The following is a 14,717-nucleotide window of genomic DNA, read 5'->3' as shown; positions in this document are numbered from 1 at the left end:
AAGCTAACATAACTGCTGTTTAAAGGCATATATAACCAACATCAAATAATAAAGAAAATAAACAAATGACAATTACAAAATGAGTGTTCTTATGGCAGATCAGATCTACTTTGTATAATCATGTTTCTTTTTTAAAGGGACCTATAAGCTAATTATAAAACACAACGGGTTCTAGCTCCAAAAGTCGTACTTTTTGGAACTAGAATAAAACATTTAATACTTTTTTTCCGGACAATCCGATTTCGCTGTGGTCCATTTAATTAACTAGATCATTAGATGCATGGTCTCAAAGGGATGGAAGAGCGTTCGTACATGAGGTGGACCCCCTGTTTCCAATCCGAGCACTGAATTACGTTGTTGATACCGGTTCATTGGCTGAAGACCTTCGCCGTCATACTAAGTTCCGCCCCTTACCGGATGCTGACAGTCATCAGATTTTTTGTTTTGGAAGGCTTCCTCGTTAGCCACTTACTAGCCAACAAAATACCCTTCCAGATTACCTCGTTAACATTTACTTCTCCGTTTCTCGTCATATTGAACCTCATAGTACCTTAAATGGACGAGACAAGTCCACTCGTCTCTCCTCTTCGTGACTCAAATGAATTCAACTACTGTCCAACAGAGCCCACCAGTCCTCGGGGTTCCTTAGGAAGTACGCCGGGATCTGTTGTGCGCATTCCGCCTGGAAGTCCCGGGCGCAGCCGAGAGAGACAGCCGCTACTTGACCGAGACCGCGGTGGTTCCCCTCGTGAACCACACAAAAACGATTTTCCAGAGGACCCTGAATTCAGAGAAATAATACGAAATACTGAACGTGCAATTGACGAGGGGATATATCCAGAACGAATATATCAGGGCTCAAGTGGGAGTTATTTCGTTAAAGATACCCAAGGGGTAAGTTGCGTTGTTGAAGACACGCCATTATTGAGGTTGACTAACTCGTATGATTAATAGCGATTGATAATTAAGGAATTTATCTGCCTGAACCTTTTCCGTAAAGGCTGCCACTCACTTTCGTATTCAACAGTTAAACGGAGAAGGCCTGCAGTGCTGGTACAACCATGTCATGACTTGGCAAGTAGGCTGAGAGGCTGTTCGGGGTTTTCCCTTTGTGATTACCATTTGCTTTGTTATCCGGTTGCTACAACTGTTCTAAACCCTGCACTCCTTCGATACATTTTAACTATATGTTGATAACATACACAACATTTTCTTGGGAAACCTTGTTAGTGCAGGCCACCTCGCTCATAGAGGAGACTTGTGACATGTAATTCAAGCACGCATACCCCCCAAAACACAGTTAGTTGTTCAACTGGTGAGCAGCCATTCCCTTGATCCAGCTATGTTTTTTGAGTGATTTGACCTTAACTGGTAATATACCTTATTCGTCGTTGAAAAAATCCGTTATGCCTACTGTTCCTCCCCTCTTGTCAATTAGCTTATATTTCACTGGTTTTCAAATGGAAGACGTTTATTTGTGAATTAAATTATATGGCTGGTTTCAGTGGATTTGTATGTACCATCTGAAATGTAAGCCTGCTTTTTCAGAACTTTACTAATCTGTGAAAGGAACGTATGCCATTGAGCTGTGCTTCCCACCCTTCCCACCACATTCTTTCAATAGAGTCACCCTTGAGCTTTAGTGGTCATGTGCTAAGGGTTTGCTAAGGATGTATGATTTTTGTGTTTATCCCTAGGAGCTTCTGATGTGATTTCATAAAGATTTTAAACATGGCTTTGATATCATTTTTTAACAAAGTTCTTTCACATCCCATTTTCGAATCCCTTTCCCTCTTCCGAAACCATCCGTAGAAGATCATTGGTGTGTTCAAACCTAAGAACGAGGAGCCCTATGGACAGCTGAACCCCAAATGGACCAAATGGCTGCAGAAACTTTGCTGCCCCTGCTGTTTTGGCCGGGACTGTTTGGTCCTCAACCAGGGCTACCTCTCTGAAGCAGGGGCCAGCCTGGTTGACCAGAAACTAGAGCTCAACATTGTTCCTAGGACCAAGGTAAAGAGAAGAAACACATTCATCGTTGGTTCGAATCAACTTGAACAATGATGACTACAACTCAGGAATGGCTAATGACCTATATCCGTCGCCGTTGCTCTAGGTGGTCTACTTGGCCAGTGAAACGTTTAACTACAGTGCCATAGACAGAGTCAAATCCCGGGGAAAGAAATTGGCCCTAGAGAAGGTGCCTAAAGTTGGACAGCGCTTCCACAGGATTGGACTGCCACCCAAGGTAAATCTCAGAGTAATGACATAATAATTATAACAATTAAAAAAAGAAATCAGCACATGAAGGGAAACATCTGCTGGTAGAGCATAAACCATTTAAAATAAGCTAAGAAGGTTGTTTGCTTACTAATTGAAACCCCTATGATTCAAGATTCAACAACACGTGTGTATTTCTATTGCTACAGGTCGGCTCTTTCCAGGTTTTCGTGGACAGCTACAAGGACGCAGACTTCTGGCTGCGGAGGTTTGAAGCCGATCCCCTGCCTGAGAACACTAACCGTCTGCTGCAGCTGCAGTTTGAGCGGCTGGTCGTCCTTGACTACATCATCCGAAACACAGGCAAGTTGAGTTTCCATAAGCTCAGGACGTCCCCCGCTACATCCCCTAGTCATCATGTTGCACAATAGAACTCTAAATGGGGAAACAAAGCGATGACAAATCGTTCAAACTGTTATTTTCAAGAGATGATAGAAGTTGAGGGTTGAACATTAAATATTTTGTTATAAAGAAGAAACAAATTGGGCTTACAGCAATGTCATTTCTTTCTACCTGCAGATAGGGGAAACGACAACTGGCTGCTGAAGTATGACTGCCCAATGGACTCTGTCGGTAATAGGGTAAGCACAAAGATGCATTCAGATTCAGCGAACAAATTCCGAATGTTTGTCGACATTCCTCTGGAACATTCACTCAAACAATCGTTGTGTCCTTGTGCCTACATCCATGTCTGCAGGACACAGATTGGGTGGTGGTCAAGGACGCCATCATCATGCTGGCCGCCATAGACAACGGCCTCGCCTTCCCCTTAAAACACCCCGACTCCTGGAGAGCCTGTAAGCCCATTCTACGAGATCCTTGCACTACTGTGCTGCTGGTTTTAGCACTGAGTGGTGACTCAAGCCATGATTAGCTTTCACACAACTATGGAATCTTGCCTTCTCTGGCTACTCCTGCCCACATTCTGAAAATATACCTTTTAGTTGTTTTTATTTGCACTTCAATTTTTATGTCTTGTTATTTTGTATACATACATCACGGTTCTTGGATACATCTGCTGTACATAGTCTTTTCTGAATCCATAGACCCCTTCTACTGGGCATGGCTTTCCCAGGCCAAGGTTCCCTTCTCACAGGAGATCAGAGAGCTGGTTCTGCCAAAGCTTTCTGACCCCAACTTCATCAAAGACCTGGAGGAGGATCTTTACGAGTTGTTCAAGGTATGTCAGCTTAAGTATGTCTCAGAAGTAGTAAGAAGCAGTTTTGGGTAATGTAACTTTTAAAAGTAACCTGTTACATGACAAGATTACTGCCTTTCTTAAAGTAGCTTCAGTTTTCTTCGTCTTTTTGAGCTTGTATCGACATTCCCCGAGCACGAAGAACAGTTTATACTCCGACGCATGCGCACATTCTGCAAAGCAGACATTGAAAATATCTGGTGTTTTGCAGTCAAACGCATTTTTAAAGGTGACACATTATACCACCAGGTGTGAGTGTGATTAGCCTTTAAAGGCCGTTTTGAAAGTGTGCCGTGTCCACCTAGATGTGTGCTGGATAGTAACAGCTAATAACACTCACACCTGGTGGTATTATATGTCACCTTTTAAGAACAATATTTGGAGGACTTGCAAATATTTGTTTACCCACCCGGACTACTTTTGGATTATAGCCAGCAACGTACGAAATGATATCGTTGAGTGGTGAAAGTTTTTTGAGATATCTTCCACTCGATATTCATTGAAAGGGGAATAAATAGGCAGGAGGAAGAGTGCTACGTTCAGATGGAGTCTAAGTGCACCCTGTTAATAGAGCAATGTCAGGCCTACCCAGAGAGCTACCCATGCTCAGTACGCTGCTTCCTGCCAAGAAGTTGGAAATAAACAGAATCAATGCAGAAGTAAATGCATCAGGATTAGAAACTGTGACTGATTTATTTCTAAACTAAAAAAAAAGTGTAACTTGAATGGCAAAACTAGAGCGCTACTCGTTACAGCAGAAAGGGGATCTGAGTACTCCCAACGCGTTACATTGTAGCCCCCAACACTGATCAGGAAACAATCAGCCATGGTGAAGGTGGGTTGGTTAGTGCTGGGCGAATGAGGAAGAAGAACATGGAAATCATTCCATCCTTGAATGAGGGAAAAGAGGAGCCCTTTGATCATTGTACTCAATGTTTTCTAGCCAGTATTTCTTGCCAATAATTGACATCATTTACATTTTACAGAAAGATCCAGGTTTTGACAGAGGACAGTTCCACAAGCAAGTCGCCGTAATGAGGGGCCAGGTAAGATTGGCTAAAACTGTACAAATAAAAACTCAAACATTAAGTTTCAATACCTTGAATAAAGCTACCCACATCCAAACACTATGCACTAACACATCTTAATCGATGAGCAGTTTCTACATCAAGCATGTTTGTAGAACTGCAAAACCAATCCTTTTATTTTCTCGACCGATTAGAGTGTGCTTAGTGATACCAATAGTTTGCTGTAACAGTACTAGTCTCCCCACTAAACCTCACCCCAGCGTTTTCTCCCTGCAAGATCCTCAACCTGTGTCAGGCGCTGAAGGACGGCAAAAGCCCCCTCCAGCTGGTCCAGATGCCCCCGGTGATGGTGGAGACGGCACGGGCGCCTCAGAGAGCCAACAGCGAGTCATACACACAGAGCTTCCAGAGCAGGAGGCCCTTCTTCACCTGGTGGTGAAGGAGTGAAAGTAGAGGCGGCACAAAGCGGGACCACAGCCAGAAGAAGGTGTCAAGGTTGTGTGGATTGAAGAAAGGAATCCAGTGTCTTCAGTGTGCAGGTTTCAGGAAAGGTGACCAAATGGAAATAATTCCTACCCTTCACCGCTACTCGTTCAAATGGACATTTCGGATGCCAGAGATAGATGTTGATGATGGTGTGGGATTGAGGCCAAAAGGAGAAGATTTTCCCCCGAAGGATATTTCTCTACGTTTGCCTCAGTGCCTTGAGTAGACGTTAATGACTACTAACTAACTTTTAATAGATAAAGCTATGTACCTATGAGACACTCTGGAATCCCCTTAATGAAATCACATACTTTTACCTAGAATTTCATTAGACCATAATCAAAAGCGCTTCACACTTTTGAACCTGGCCTTCATATGCAAAATCGTCAGTGTTACAGGCGCTTTAAGCAATGTCGTTGTTTAGGCTCACTTCCTCTCCATTTGCAACTAGCAATCCCCTCCCTTTCCCCCCGTCACCAAGAAAGCGTGCCTTGCATGCCTCCTGTCTTTCTTTCCTGGCAGCTTTTCATCTGCCGTTTTATTTTCCCGTGTGGCGTGTTTCGTATGTGTAAGCTGTTCCTGGAATTGGTAACTTCTCCTCTTCTGCCCTTGTCGGTCAACACTGAAGTCCTGCCGCCTGCGCGACGTGCGCGTGGACCCTCTGCTTGCAGAGGGGGTGGCCTCCTTTTCGCTCTCTTGATTGGATGAAATGGGAACAGGATACCACTTTTTATTTTCTTCTGTTTACTGCATCGTGAATGGACTTGTGACCCATTATGCTGACCAAACACTCTTGATCAGTGATAGCTGTCAAAATATAGAGCTATTTATCAGTTATTTTAACAAATAAATACTGCTCGGAGCACCCTTTAAGATCGGTGGAAGAGCCCAAACAGAAGTGATACTGCTTAAAGTTGAAACGTTTTTAACCACATGCAGTGAGGCAGTATTTTGATTTCCCAGAGAACTGCTGTATGTTACAGTTCTGAGACCGTTCTGCCAAACACACACCGCCTGGTCTGCAGCACCAAGAGCAGACTGTTATAGTACAGCTGACACTGCTTTCCCTCCGAGATCCTGAACCCGACCTTCACCATTATTCACACTACAAATGTGAAGTAGAGTCTCTCGTCACCTTTGTAACCCTATAACCGAAACTTTAGAACGCAACAAAAACAAGGTGTTGAACAAAGTGTTGACAATGAAATCATGCTTAAGCAGTGCTTATGACTGGAGCGGAATGGCAGATTGGCAGTACTGTGTTGGTGGGAAGGTAAAGTGCTTTTGTCTGTTTGAAATTTAAGCTAGCTCCAGCTGATGTTGCAATCTGTATTACTTATCCAAAAAAATATGAGTGCATGAGATATAGTTATTCTAAATCATGTCCGATATCATGTTTTTCACACTGTTATGAGGAAAACATACGGACAGAAAGAAATCTGCAATAATTTCTGATGTATCTGCAAGAACAGAGTTGTGCGCTCTCAACCACAAAGCTTCTACTCTTCATTTCAGGATTGGTCTAACTGATTTCAGGCTCTATAAAGCCTATACAGTCATTTTCACCCATATGTGACATGAAATGTAGTTTTATCAAGAACTATATATGTATAGTGTTTTATTTAATGAGAAGTAACAACAAAAGGTTATTCAATTAAAAGCATTGAATATTGTGTCTTACAAAAATGTTTAAATACACCCTGACATTGCTTAACTATCTAGTGTTGTACCACTACATTTTGTCTTAATCTCTTGCGCAACTCAAATATGCAATTCAGTAAAACAATGAATTATCTAATAACTTAATGTGCAAGTTATTTTCTGGCCCGTGATCATCAACTGAGGCTGGTTTCATGAAAGATCTCTTAGCTCTTGGACATCTGTGCATCCTGAATCCGAGAGGAGAGTCTGGGATGTACAGAAACTCTATACTCTACAACACATACTTCCTGACCAGAATGTTGAGTACAAAAATCGACACCTTAAAGCTGTATGCTAGATAAGATAGATTTGAAAGGAATGGGGGGGGGGGGGGGGGGGGGGAGGGGGCTTCCTCGTCATGAACGTATAATAAATCCCTATATCTTTACATTGGATGTCGTCATTTATGTTGACATTACCTATCACTGATGTGAACAACACACACAAATAAAATGATGAAATTAACTATATAAAATAAATGTTTTTGTAACAATTTGAACGTGGCCATGAACGAATTGCGCAAGCACAGTCTAAGCTCTTCTTCCCCAATCATTATCTTATATTGAAAACCATTCAAATATTCCCATTTGTTTAACATTTAAACCACCATGTGGGCAGCTTGGTTTCATGGTCAAGGACACAAAGGAATAGTTGTTATCCATAATCTTGCTATAGGGTGAAGCGTTGGCGACAAACCTAGGTGTGTGTGTGTGTGTGTGTGTGTGTGTGTGTGTGTGTGTGTGTGTGTGTGTGTGTGTGTGTGTGTGTGTGTGTGTGTGTGCGTGTGCGTGTGCGTGTGTGCGCGCGCGTGTGTGCGTGTGCGCGTGGGGGGTCTTAAAATGTGAATCATCCATTCCAATCCTTGAACGGGGGCCTATAATTTTTCTCGTATTTCTTTATATTTGTTTTTATCTGACAGAGGATGTGGTACCTTTGTACCGTGAATTCAGGTCGAAATAATAACAACCTTTCAATGATAATCATAAAAATTGGCTTTTCTGAGATCTACTAGCCAGCCTCGATCCGCTCATACAGGAAGTCCGGCTAAATCTGAAAGCACGATAGGTGGCGAAGCCAGCTCCAAAACAAGATACACCCTAGCAAGTTGAACAAACTAACCTCATTAGTATTCGACATCAGTATCATGTTAAATAGCTATTTCCAATGGAAGGCTTCGAAGGATTGTCATATGGGTGGAGATCGCATTGCCTGAAGAAGGATTGATTCTGGAAAGTCTTCGCCACTTACATCTGTCCGACAGATCGCTTCGCGTAAAGCGTTGACGTGCATCGCTGCCCAAGTTGAATCGAGCATTATCTAGATTATAGTCAGGTATTATCTACACTATATATACTATCATTCTAATTCTATATCATAAGTTGACATGACACTACTTTCCGTTTCTGTTGTGTATGAGCGGTATTTATCCTCCTTGCATGTCTAGTACTACAGCTACTAGCTGCATTACAAAAACAATAATATTTGTGTTATGATAGAGCGGATGCTGAACTCGCTCATTTTGACTTACGTAAGTATTTCCTTCTTTTTTGAAGCTGAAAATTAAAAATGATGCCCGCTGCAGGGGTGTCCCAGGGCCAGGACCCCTCACAGGTTGCAGGGGAGCGAGGCGAGCTTGTGCACATGTCCTCCAAAGATATACCCGGGTCTCCGGATCCATCTGAACTTGGAAGCCCACGCTCAGCACCTTGTTTCGACCTCCTAAAGATGGTCGTGTCGTACAAGCGGATGACATTGTTTTTGGAGCCAGTTACAGATGCAGTGGAGCTGACCCGCTTCCTGCTTGGGTGCGTTTTTAAATATATTTCACCTTAGGTAGGCCCACATCTATGACTGACGCTAATCCTGCCAGCAAGGGTTAAGAACAACATGTACGAAAAAAAACAAAGATGGCATAGTATTCTTCAGTTCTTCATAGACTCTACAGCCCTGTCAATAGATATGTATCTCTTGTCTCTCAGGTGGAGGATGCCTGTGTGCTCAATGCTTGTCTGCACAGTTCTCAACTTCTTCTTCCTCACGCTAAGTGAAGGTAAGAAAGTGAACATTTGACACACTCCGCTCTCACTGACAGTGTGTTGTAATAATCTTTGAACCACCACCTCTGTGGCCCTCTCTCGTGCCAGTGGGTTGGTTTTTAGTGAGCGTGCTGGCGGTGTCTGTGCCCGCCTCCCTGGGCTACCTGCAGGACAGGTGCGGGGGCAGTACGTCGGACACGGAGCTTCAAAATAAGCGCTTTCACGCTGTTCACCGCCGGGACCTGCAGAAGGTGCATCTTACCAAGCAGGAGGCAATGCTGGAAGTCAAAGACCTGTGAGTCTCATATAAGCAGGAAGTAACTAGATATATTACACACTCGTACTGTCTGAGGTGATTTGGGGATTGCTGTGGTGAAGAATCGTATGGTATTTCCTTTACATGCAGAATCTCTTTTTGACAGATTGAAGCAGCTAGATGACTGGCTGGTTTCTGCCTGCCTGACAGCAGAATCTCTTTTCAAGGTCCTGTACTGGGACAGTCATGTGGAGTCCTCTAGGTACGTGCGGCAGACATTCCCAGTGTGGGCATTAGTCACAAACCTACAAAGTACTACACATAAACTTGTCTTCCGCTCATTATTGGTGTTGATGTGCATGCTTGCGCTATGTGTCCCGACGTGTTTCTGGGTTAGAGTCCTAGAATCTGGGTTAGAGTCCTAGAATAGAATTAGAGTCCTAGAATAGAAATTGACTAGAATCCGGGTTGGAGTCCCAGAGAAAGGACCAAGTTCCTCTACATCGGGACTCCAACCCGACTTGGGTACCAAATTCCTTTAGGTCGGGTTGGAGTCCCGACGTGGGTACCAGAGAGACTGTTGATCTGATCTTAAATACATTGCACTTTCTATTTTACTCATTTCTTTGCATACGTTTTCTTTTACTTACCTATTATTTTATTTAATTGTATGACAATGTTTATATGTGAAGCACTTTGAGTCTGCCTTGTGTATGAAAAGTGCTATATAAATAAAGTTGCCTTGACTTGCCTTGCCTTGCCTATGTGCAGGTTCTACGGAGGACTGTTGTTCGGGATATGTCTGCTGTACACGGTCCCTGTGGGCTGGGTGCTGGCAGTACTCACCAACGCCCTGTTCCTGTGGAATCGAGACTTTTGCAGAGGTCAGTATCTTAACTTCGCGTTCTACCTCGCCCTCCTTGATTTTGGTCACAGAGGGCGCCCACTGAAGCCCCTTTGCAAGGCTGACTGAATGGCTGACGTTGAGCCTGGTTCTAGTGCTGCTGGGCCTCAGAGGGGTTCTCCACCTGGGCCGGGACCAGGAGTTGGAACAGAAGACGGTGCGGGCAGAACAGGAGCAGGGAAGCCTGCAGGATAGGACCCCCACCCCCACCAGCTTGGAGGTGAGGAGGAGCTCGGATAGCCTGCGGTGTCTGCTTGGTAATGGGTGTTAGTTGGAGATGGGGGGGCTCACTACTAGTGCATGATGAAATGTGCGTCAAACACCCGATCCAGAAGGGTAAGCTGCTTATCTAGATCATCTCCGACCTCTGTGTGGGTGTGGGTGGGTGTGTGCGTCTGTGTGCGCGCTTTGGGTCACACTTATTGTGCTGCATTTGAGAGACGGACCATTTGAGAAAATCATCATATCAACAGCTGACCAAAACACGTGATACCAAAAAGCAGAAGGCGGTCTTTCTGGCTCAGCAAAACAAACTAGAGGCGGCAGCGTCGAGGTATCTTTGTGTCTGAAACGGAAATGTATTCCTAAAACCTAAACTGTATTGCTTTCTTCTGTAGGACTTGTCTCCTGGCAGTGTAGAAGAGGCGGAGGAAGCGGAGCCTGATGATGAATTTAAAGATGCCATTGAGGTAGACAGACTAATTTGACACGCACAGGGGGCAATATTGTTGTAGGGCCAGGTTAAATAAAAGCAAGGTTTGCAGGTCACCAATACTGCAGTTAGAATATGCATGAGTGCACACTGTATCCACTTTGTATGAGATGTGATCGCTCACGATAAAAATTACCTCGGTGTAGAAATGACTGGGACAGAGGTATGGTTAACTTCAAGCAATTGCACGTAAATGTGTGCAGTTTCTTCAGCTACTTGACCGTTTGATTGGACCAACAAGATTCTCTCTCTCAGTCTCACTCTCAATCTCAGTCTCAGTTTCTAACTCTCTCACTCAGCCTGGTTGGGAATAATGAATTAACAACCAAATACTTCTTAATGCATGCAACTGAGATCGCCTTTCGCCATTTTGTATGTTAAAGGGGACATATTATGAAAACAAAAATTTTCCTGGGATTTGGGGTATTTTTTGGGGTCTCTGGTGCTCCCACACGCATACAAACTGAAAAAAGTCTGTACATGATTTTTTGAGTGAGATATGCATTTCTGAAAGTACCCCGCCTACAGTTACCAAACGAGCGAGTCCGTTTTGGCGCCCCCTTCTACGTAGGAAGGGGGCACAGTTCAATATTACCTCCCACTTCCCCACTCCCCTCCAATCAGAGCTTAGCTAAGATTTTGTGGACCAGTGGACGAGCGGCTCCGGCGGGGGGAACTTGGCCGGACTTTGCCGGACTGCCGCCGAGCTCCCTCCGCCGTAGCTGCCGCACTGCCGCCGAGGCTTCGGCGGCAGTGCGGAGGAGAGGACATGGAGGAGAATGGGATTGTACTCTCGGAGCTGAGCTGCCGGACTGCCACCAAGCTACCCCCACCGGCCAGCCGGGTTCGACGGCGGCAGTCGAAGCTTCGGCGGCAGTCCGGCAGCTCCGGCGCGGGACTTTTTCCTAAAAGCTATTTCCAGCAAACAGCTTCAAAAACATGTTTTCTGGATCTCAAAGACTATGTTTACTCGTTGGGAAAACACCATAATATGTCTCCTTTAAAGTGTTGTATACTACTAGGTATTATTCCGATATTTCAATGACCGGCTTATTCGATGTGTTATGGTTTGTTTGTCTTGCATTATGAGTTAAAGTGAGAGTTGATGTTGATGAATCATATCCTTGTTCTTGCTTCTTGCTGCCCTGTGAACTCAGGAGCACGCTATTTCTCTGCAGGTGAGTGCTGCCCCCTCCTGTTCAGAGGAGGATACTGCATTAAAACTAGCTTTCAGACTGAGAAGGGAAATACCTGACCTGTGTAACAGGATGGGAGCTTGCGAGGGGGGTCTCTATGCTGGCTTTCGCTCCTGACTGTGTATTGTTTGCATGGTGTGTACTAGAGTAGAGGGCGGGCCCTCTATTTCAATGAGGTGACATTGATTTCTTGTGTCCTTTGCTCTCTGATAAGGAGACACCTTTGACCCTAGTGGTGAGTGGAACTCTCATATCCACCCTTCTCCATCCATCCATGCCTCCTTCATGATCCTTTCCTTCCTCATACTAGCCTGACATGGTTCCTCTTGGTATGAATAAGTAGAACAATAGAGACCCAGTATGAGGGATTACCAATTTAACACTATTCTTTGTAATTGTAGCCTTGTAATTCCTATATTTTTTTGTGGTCCCAATTGATTAGTCTTCCTTTGATATGCATGTAGGTTATGTATACTGATGTAGTCAGCGAGTCACTGTCCTTTTCCATGTATCGCCATGAAATGCACGTTTCGATTTTCTTCATTTATCCATTTTTCTTTTTACAATCAATGTTGATTTTAGGCTTGTTCTGTCTTCTGTTCTCTCTCGGTCTCTCGTTCTCTCTCTGCGTGCAGGAGGATGACGACTGCTCCCTGGGGACCCCAGACTACGACTGTATCACCGACAACGGCCTGTTGAGCCGCAACGAGCCCATCCGCAGCAAGGTGTCCAAGCTCACTGAGAAGCTACGCAAGCGCTACCCCACCGCCAGTGCAGGTCCGACCTCGCACTCGCACACCTCCGCCCCCTGCTCTCTGCCCGCTCACCCACCTCCGCCCACACTGACTCAATGGCACTTATTGTGGCTCCCCGTAATGCCCATGACCGTTCAGAAGATTTGAACCATTGTTTAAAGTTCTCCCCGTTGATCTCTCTGCAGGTAACTGTTCCAGCTGCAGTGCGGTTTTCTCCGTGCTCAAGAAAAGGGTGAGAATTTAATTTGTGAATATAGAAGCATGTAGCAAGCATATAGCACCATGTTTTAATTGTTTACTGAATTCAGAATAATAACAAAACATTTGGCCCGTTAACCCCATTGAGACTGTAATGGTGATTAAGGGCTATAGAAATACAATTTAATTTAATTGAACAATAACGCTTTTAATTTTCTCCCCCGGACGGTTCTTTGCACGTTTACTCTTCCTGTTTCAGAGGAGCTGCAGTAACTGTGGCAACAGCTTCTGCTCTCGATGCTGTTCATTCAAGGTGCTACGCTCCTCCATGGGAGCTACAGGTAATGTGTGTGTGTGTGTGTGTGTGTGTGTCTTATTTTTTCGGGATGGGGATAAGACTTGCAGTGGTCACTCATAACACGTATTATGGGTCTTCTCCTTCTTTTAGTTGAAGGGCACATGTAGACTGTAGCGATAACATTCATTGACCATTTCTGGTGCTTTGACATAACCTTCACGGAATTATGATCTTGCGAGAATATATCGAGCCAGACCTCCAAGTGCTGAGGTTGTGTCAACCAATCAGCATCCTATGAGGAACTATGTGATCCACGGGATATGCGATAGAAGATATAGACTGATGGTTCATTCAATCACCTGCCCATTATTTATTTTCCCCACTGTTTCAAATTATGACTTTCCAGATGGGTCTGTGTAGCAAATGGTCTGGCGCTTCAGGTTAGCAGACCCAAAATGAGTGTTCTGAATCTGAGCGCCACCTGTGTTTCTGTGCTATGACTGTAACTCTGGAAAGGGTATTTCATTCACTGACTGACCTGAGCCCTTTCGGTCGCCTGTCCCGTCAGCTCCTGAGGCCCAGAGGGAGACGGTGTTTGTCTGCGCTCCCTGTAACTCCTCCCTCAACAAGGTCCTCTAACAGCGGGACGAGAGCCTCCTGTTCACCGTGGCTGTCGAGGGGTCGCTGGAAATCCTTTACGCTGTTCTCCTGGCTCTACTTCACCAGTGTTTTTTAATTTTTTGCAAACCCTTTCAAATGCCTTTTTATCTTTGATGTCACTGCACTTAGTCCGGAAAGGGTTACGTTGGCTTACTGGACTGAGGAACGGTGGAACCTTCTCGGCCTACTAGCTGTTCCTCTATGTTGTCTCCCTTTAGAGAAGTTTAAGGAGGCCAAACTGGACGTTACTGGTAAATGTAATGATAAATACTTAACAGTTCTCTTGACAGTCATTCACAGAACACAGAGCACAGTCTTTTTTGTCCTATGCTGAGCAAAGGAATACACACAGAAATCAGGTGTAGGGCATATTGCAAGTCTAGTATGAAATAAAAAAAAAAATATATATTACTGCAACATGCTTTTACCCACTGTTTACTCATAACATATTTAACTGGCAATCTTGATTACAGATCCCTGTATAGTATTGTTATTGTACTGTAACGCAGACGGAGAAAATGTAATGATGTGGTGGTTATTATAACACAACATTTTTATTACAGAGGGAAAGTTGTTTTTATCAAGATTTGGAGTCTAATGAATGTAATGGTTTGATATGCTTTTATTGTAATAATGGAGTGGTCATATTGTTTGTGTTTGATTATAATATATTTAATTTAAGATACTAGTAAATGTCAATTCATTCTTTTCTATGTTGTGTCCATATTTCCCTTACTTATTTTGCTTTAAAAAAATATAATTTAATTATAAAATACTTTATGGTGATTTCTTTCATCTTTATTGTGCTATATGTTTCCTTTTGCACATGCAATGCCTTTTATTGGCTTTGTTGCCAGTCACCTAAAAATAAAAATTGAACATGACATTTGTTGCATTGATTCATACAAATCTACACGCTACACTTTCATGTACACGGATTGCTGCAAAACTAGTCCATCCTCATCAGAAAACAGGTTGGCCAATCAGAAGATCCCTAAGGGTAAAAACC

At 43.9% G+C, this 14,717-nt stretch overlaps 2 protein-coding genes across 6 annotated transcripts; both read left to right on the top strand.

The window, feature by feature from the left end:
* Window positions 1-400: 400 nt before the first annotated feature.
* pi4k2a (phosphatidylinositol 4-kinase type 2 alpha) lies at window positions 401-6,793 on the top strand. The gene is made up of 9 exons (XM_030352064.1): window positions 401-894; window positions 1,813-2,013; window positions 2,117-2,248; window positions 2,430-2,583; window positions 2,800-2,861; window positions 2,978-3,077; window positions 3,327-3,460; window positions 4,465-4,524; window positions 4,784-6,793. Exons 1-9 carry the CDS (start codon window positions 556-558, stop codon window positions 4,943-4,945), a joined length of 1,344 nt encoding a protein of 447 aa, XP_030207924.1. The 5' UTR covers window positions 401-555; the 3' UTR covers window positions 4,946-6,793.
* A 744-nt stretch (window positions 6,794-7,537) lies between these two features.
* zfyve27 (zinc finger, FYVE domain containing 27) lies at window positions 7,538-14,590 on the top strand. 5 transcript variants are annotated; one of them, XM_030352061.1, is made up of 14 exons: window positions 7,538-8,025; window positions 8,276-8,498; window positions 8,673-8,743; window positions 8,838-9,024; window positions 9,152-9,247; window positions 9,757-9,869; window positions 9,985-10,109; window positions 10,507-10,578; window positions 11,759-11,779; window positions 12,012-12,032; window positions 12,433-12,574; window positions 12,738-12,784; window positions 13,010-13,091; window positions 13,617-14,590. In XM_030352061.1, the coding sequence occupies exons 2-14, from the start codon at window positions 8,335-8,337 to the stop codon at window positions 13,685-13,687; spliced, it is 1,212 nt and encodes a 403-aa protein (XP_030207921.1). In that variant the 5' UTR covers window positions 7,538-8,025; window positions 8,276-8,334; the 3' UTR covers window positions 13,688-14,590. The 5 variants fall into 5 exon arrangements, with proteins under 5 accessions (XP_030207921.1, XP_030207918.1, XP_030207919.1 ...); XM_030352058.1 differs by having other exon boundaries at window positions 7,542-8,025; window positions 8,247-8,498; XM_030352059.1 differs by lacking the exon at window positions 11,759-11,779 and having other exon boundaries at window positions 7,543-8,025; window positions 8,247-8,498.
* Window positions 14,591-14,717: the final 127 nt, after the last annotated feature.

The sequence above is a fragment of the Gadus morhua genome, chromosome 3 (assembly GCF_902167405.1).
Source record: "Gadus morhua chromosome 3, gadMor3.0, whole genome shotgun sequence".
Taxonomy (NCBI): Eukaryota; Metazoa; Chordata; class Actinopteri; order Gadiformes; family Gadidae; genus Gadus; species Gadus morhua.
Note: the sequence above shows the minus strand (reverse complement) of the source record. Positions and strands in the feature narration are given on the sequence as shown.

Bases quoted from the DNA above. Each gene is read 5' to 3' on its own strand.
- pi4k2a (XM_030352064.1), top strand. From the start codon at position 556: ATGGACGAGACAAGTCCACTCGTCTCTCCTCTTCGTGACTCAAATGAA. The intron at 2,249-2,429 runs GTAAATCTCAGA...CTATTGCTACAG, and splicing joins GGATTGGACTGCCACCCAAG to GTCGGCTCTTTCCAGGTTTT. The intron at 3,461-4,464 runs GTATGTCAGCTT...TACATTTTACAG, and splicing joins ATCTTTACGAGTTGTTCAAG to AAAGATCCAGGTTTTGACAG.
- zfyve27 (XM_030352058.1), top strand. From the start codon at position 8,260: ATGATGCCCGCTGCAGGGGTGTCCCAGGGCCAGGACCCCTCACAGGTT. The intron at 8,499-8,672 runs GTGCGTTTTTAA...CTTGTCTCTCAG, and splicing joins CTGACCCGCTTCCTGCTTGG to GTGGAGGATGCCTGTGTGCT. The intron at 12,033-12,432 runs GTGAGTGGAACT...CTCTGCGTGCAG, and splicing joins AGACACCTTTGACCCTAGTG to GAGGATGACGACTGCTCCCT.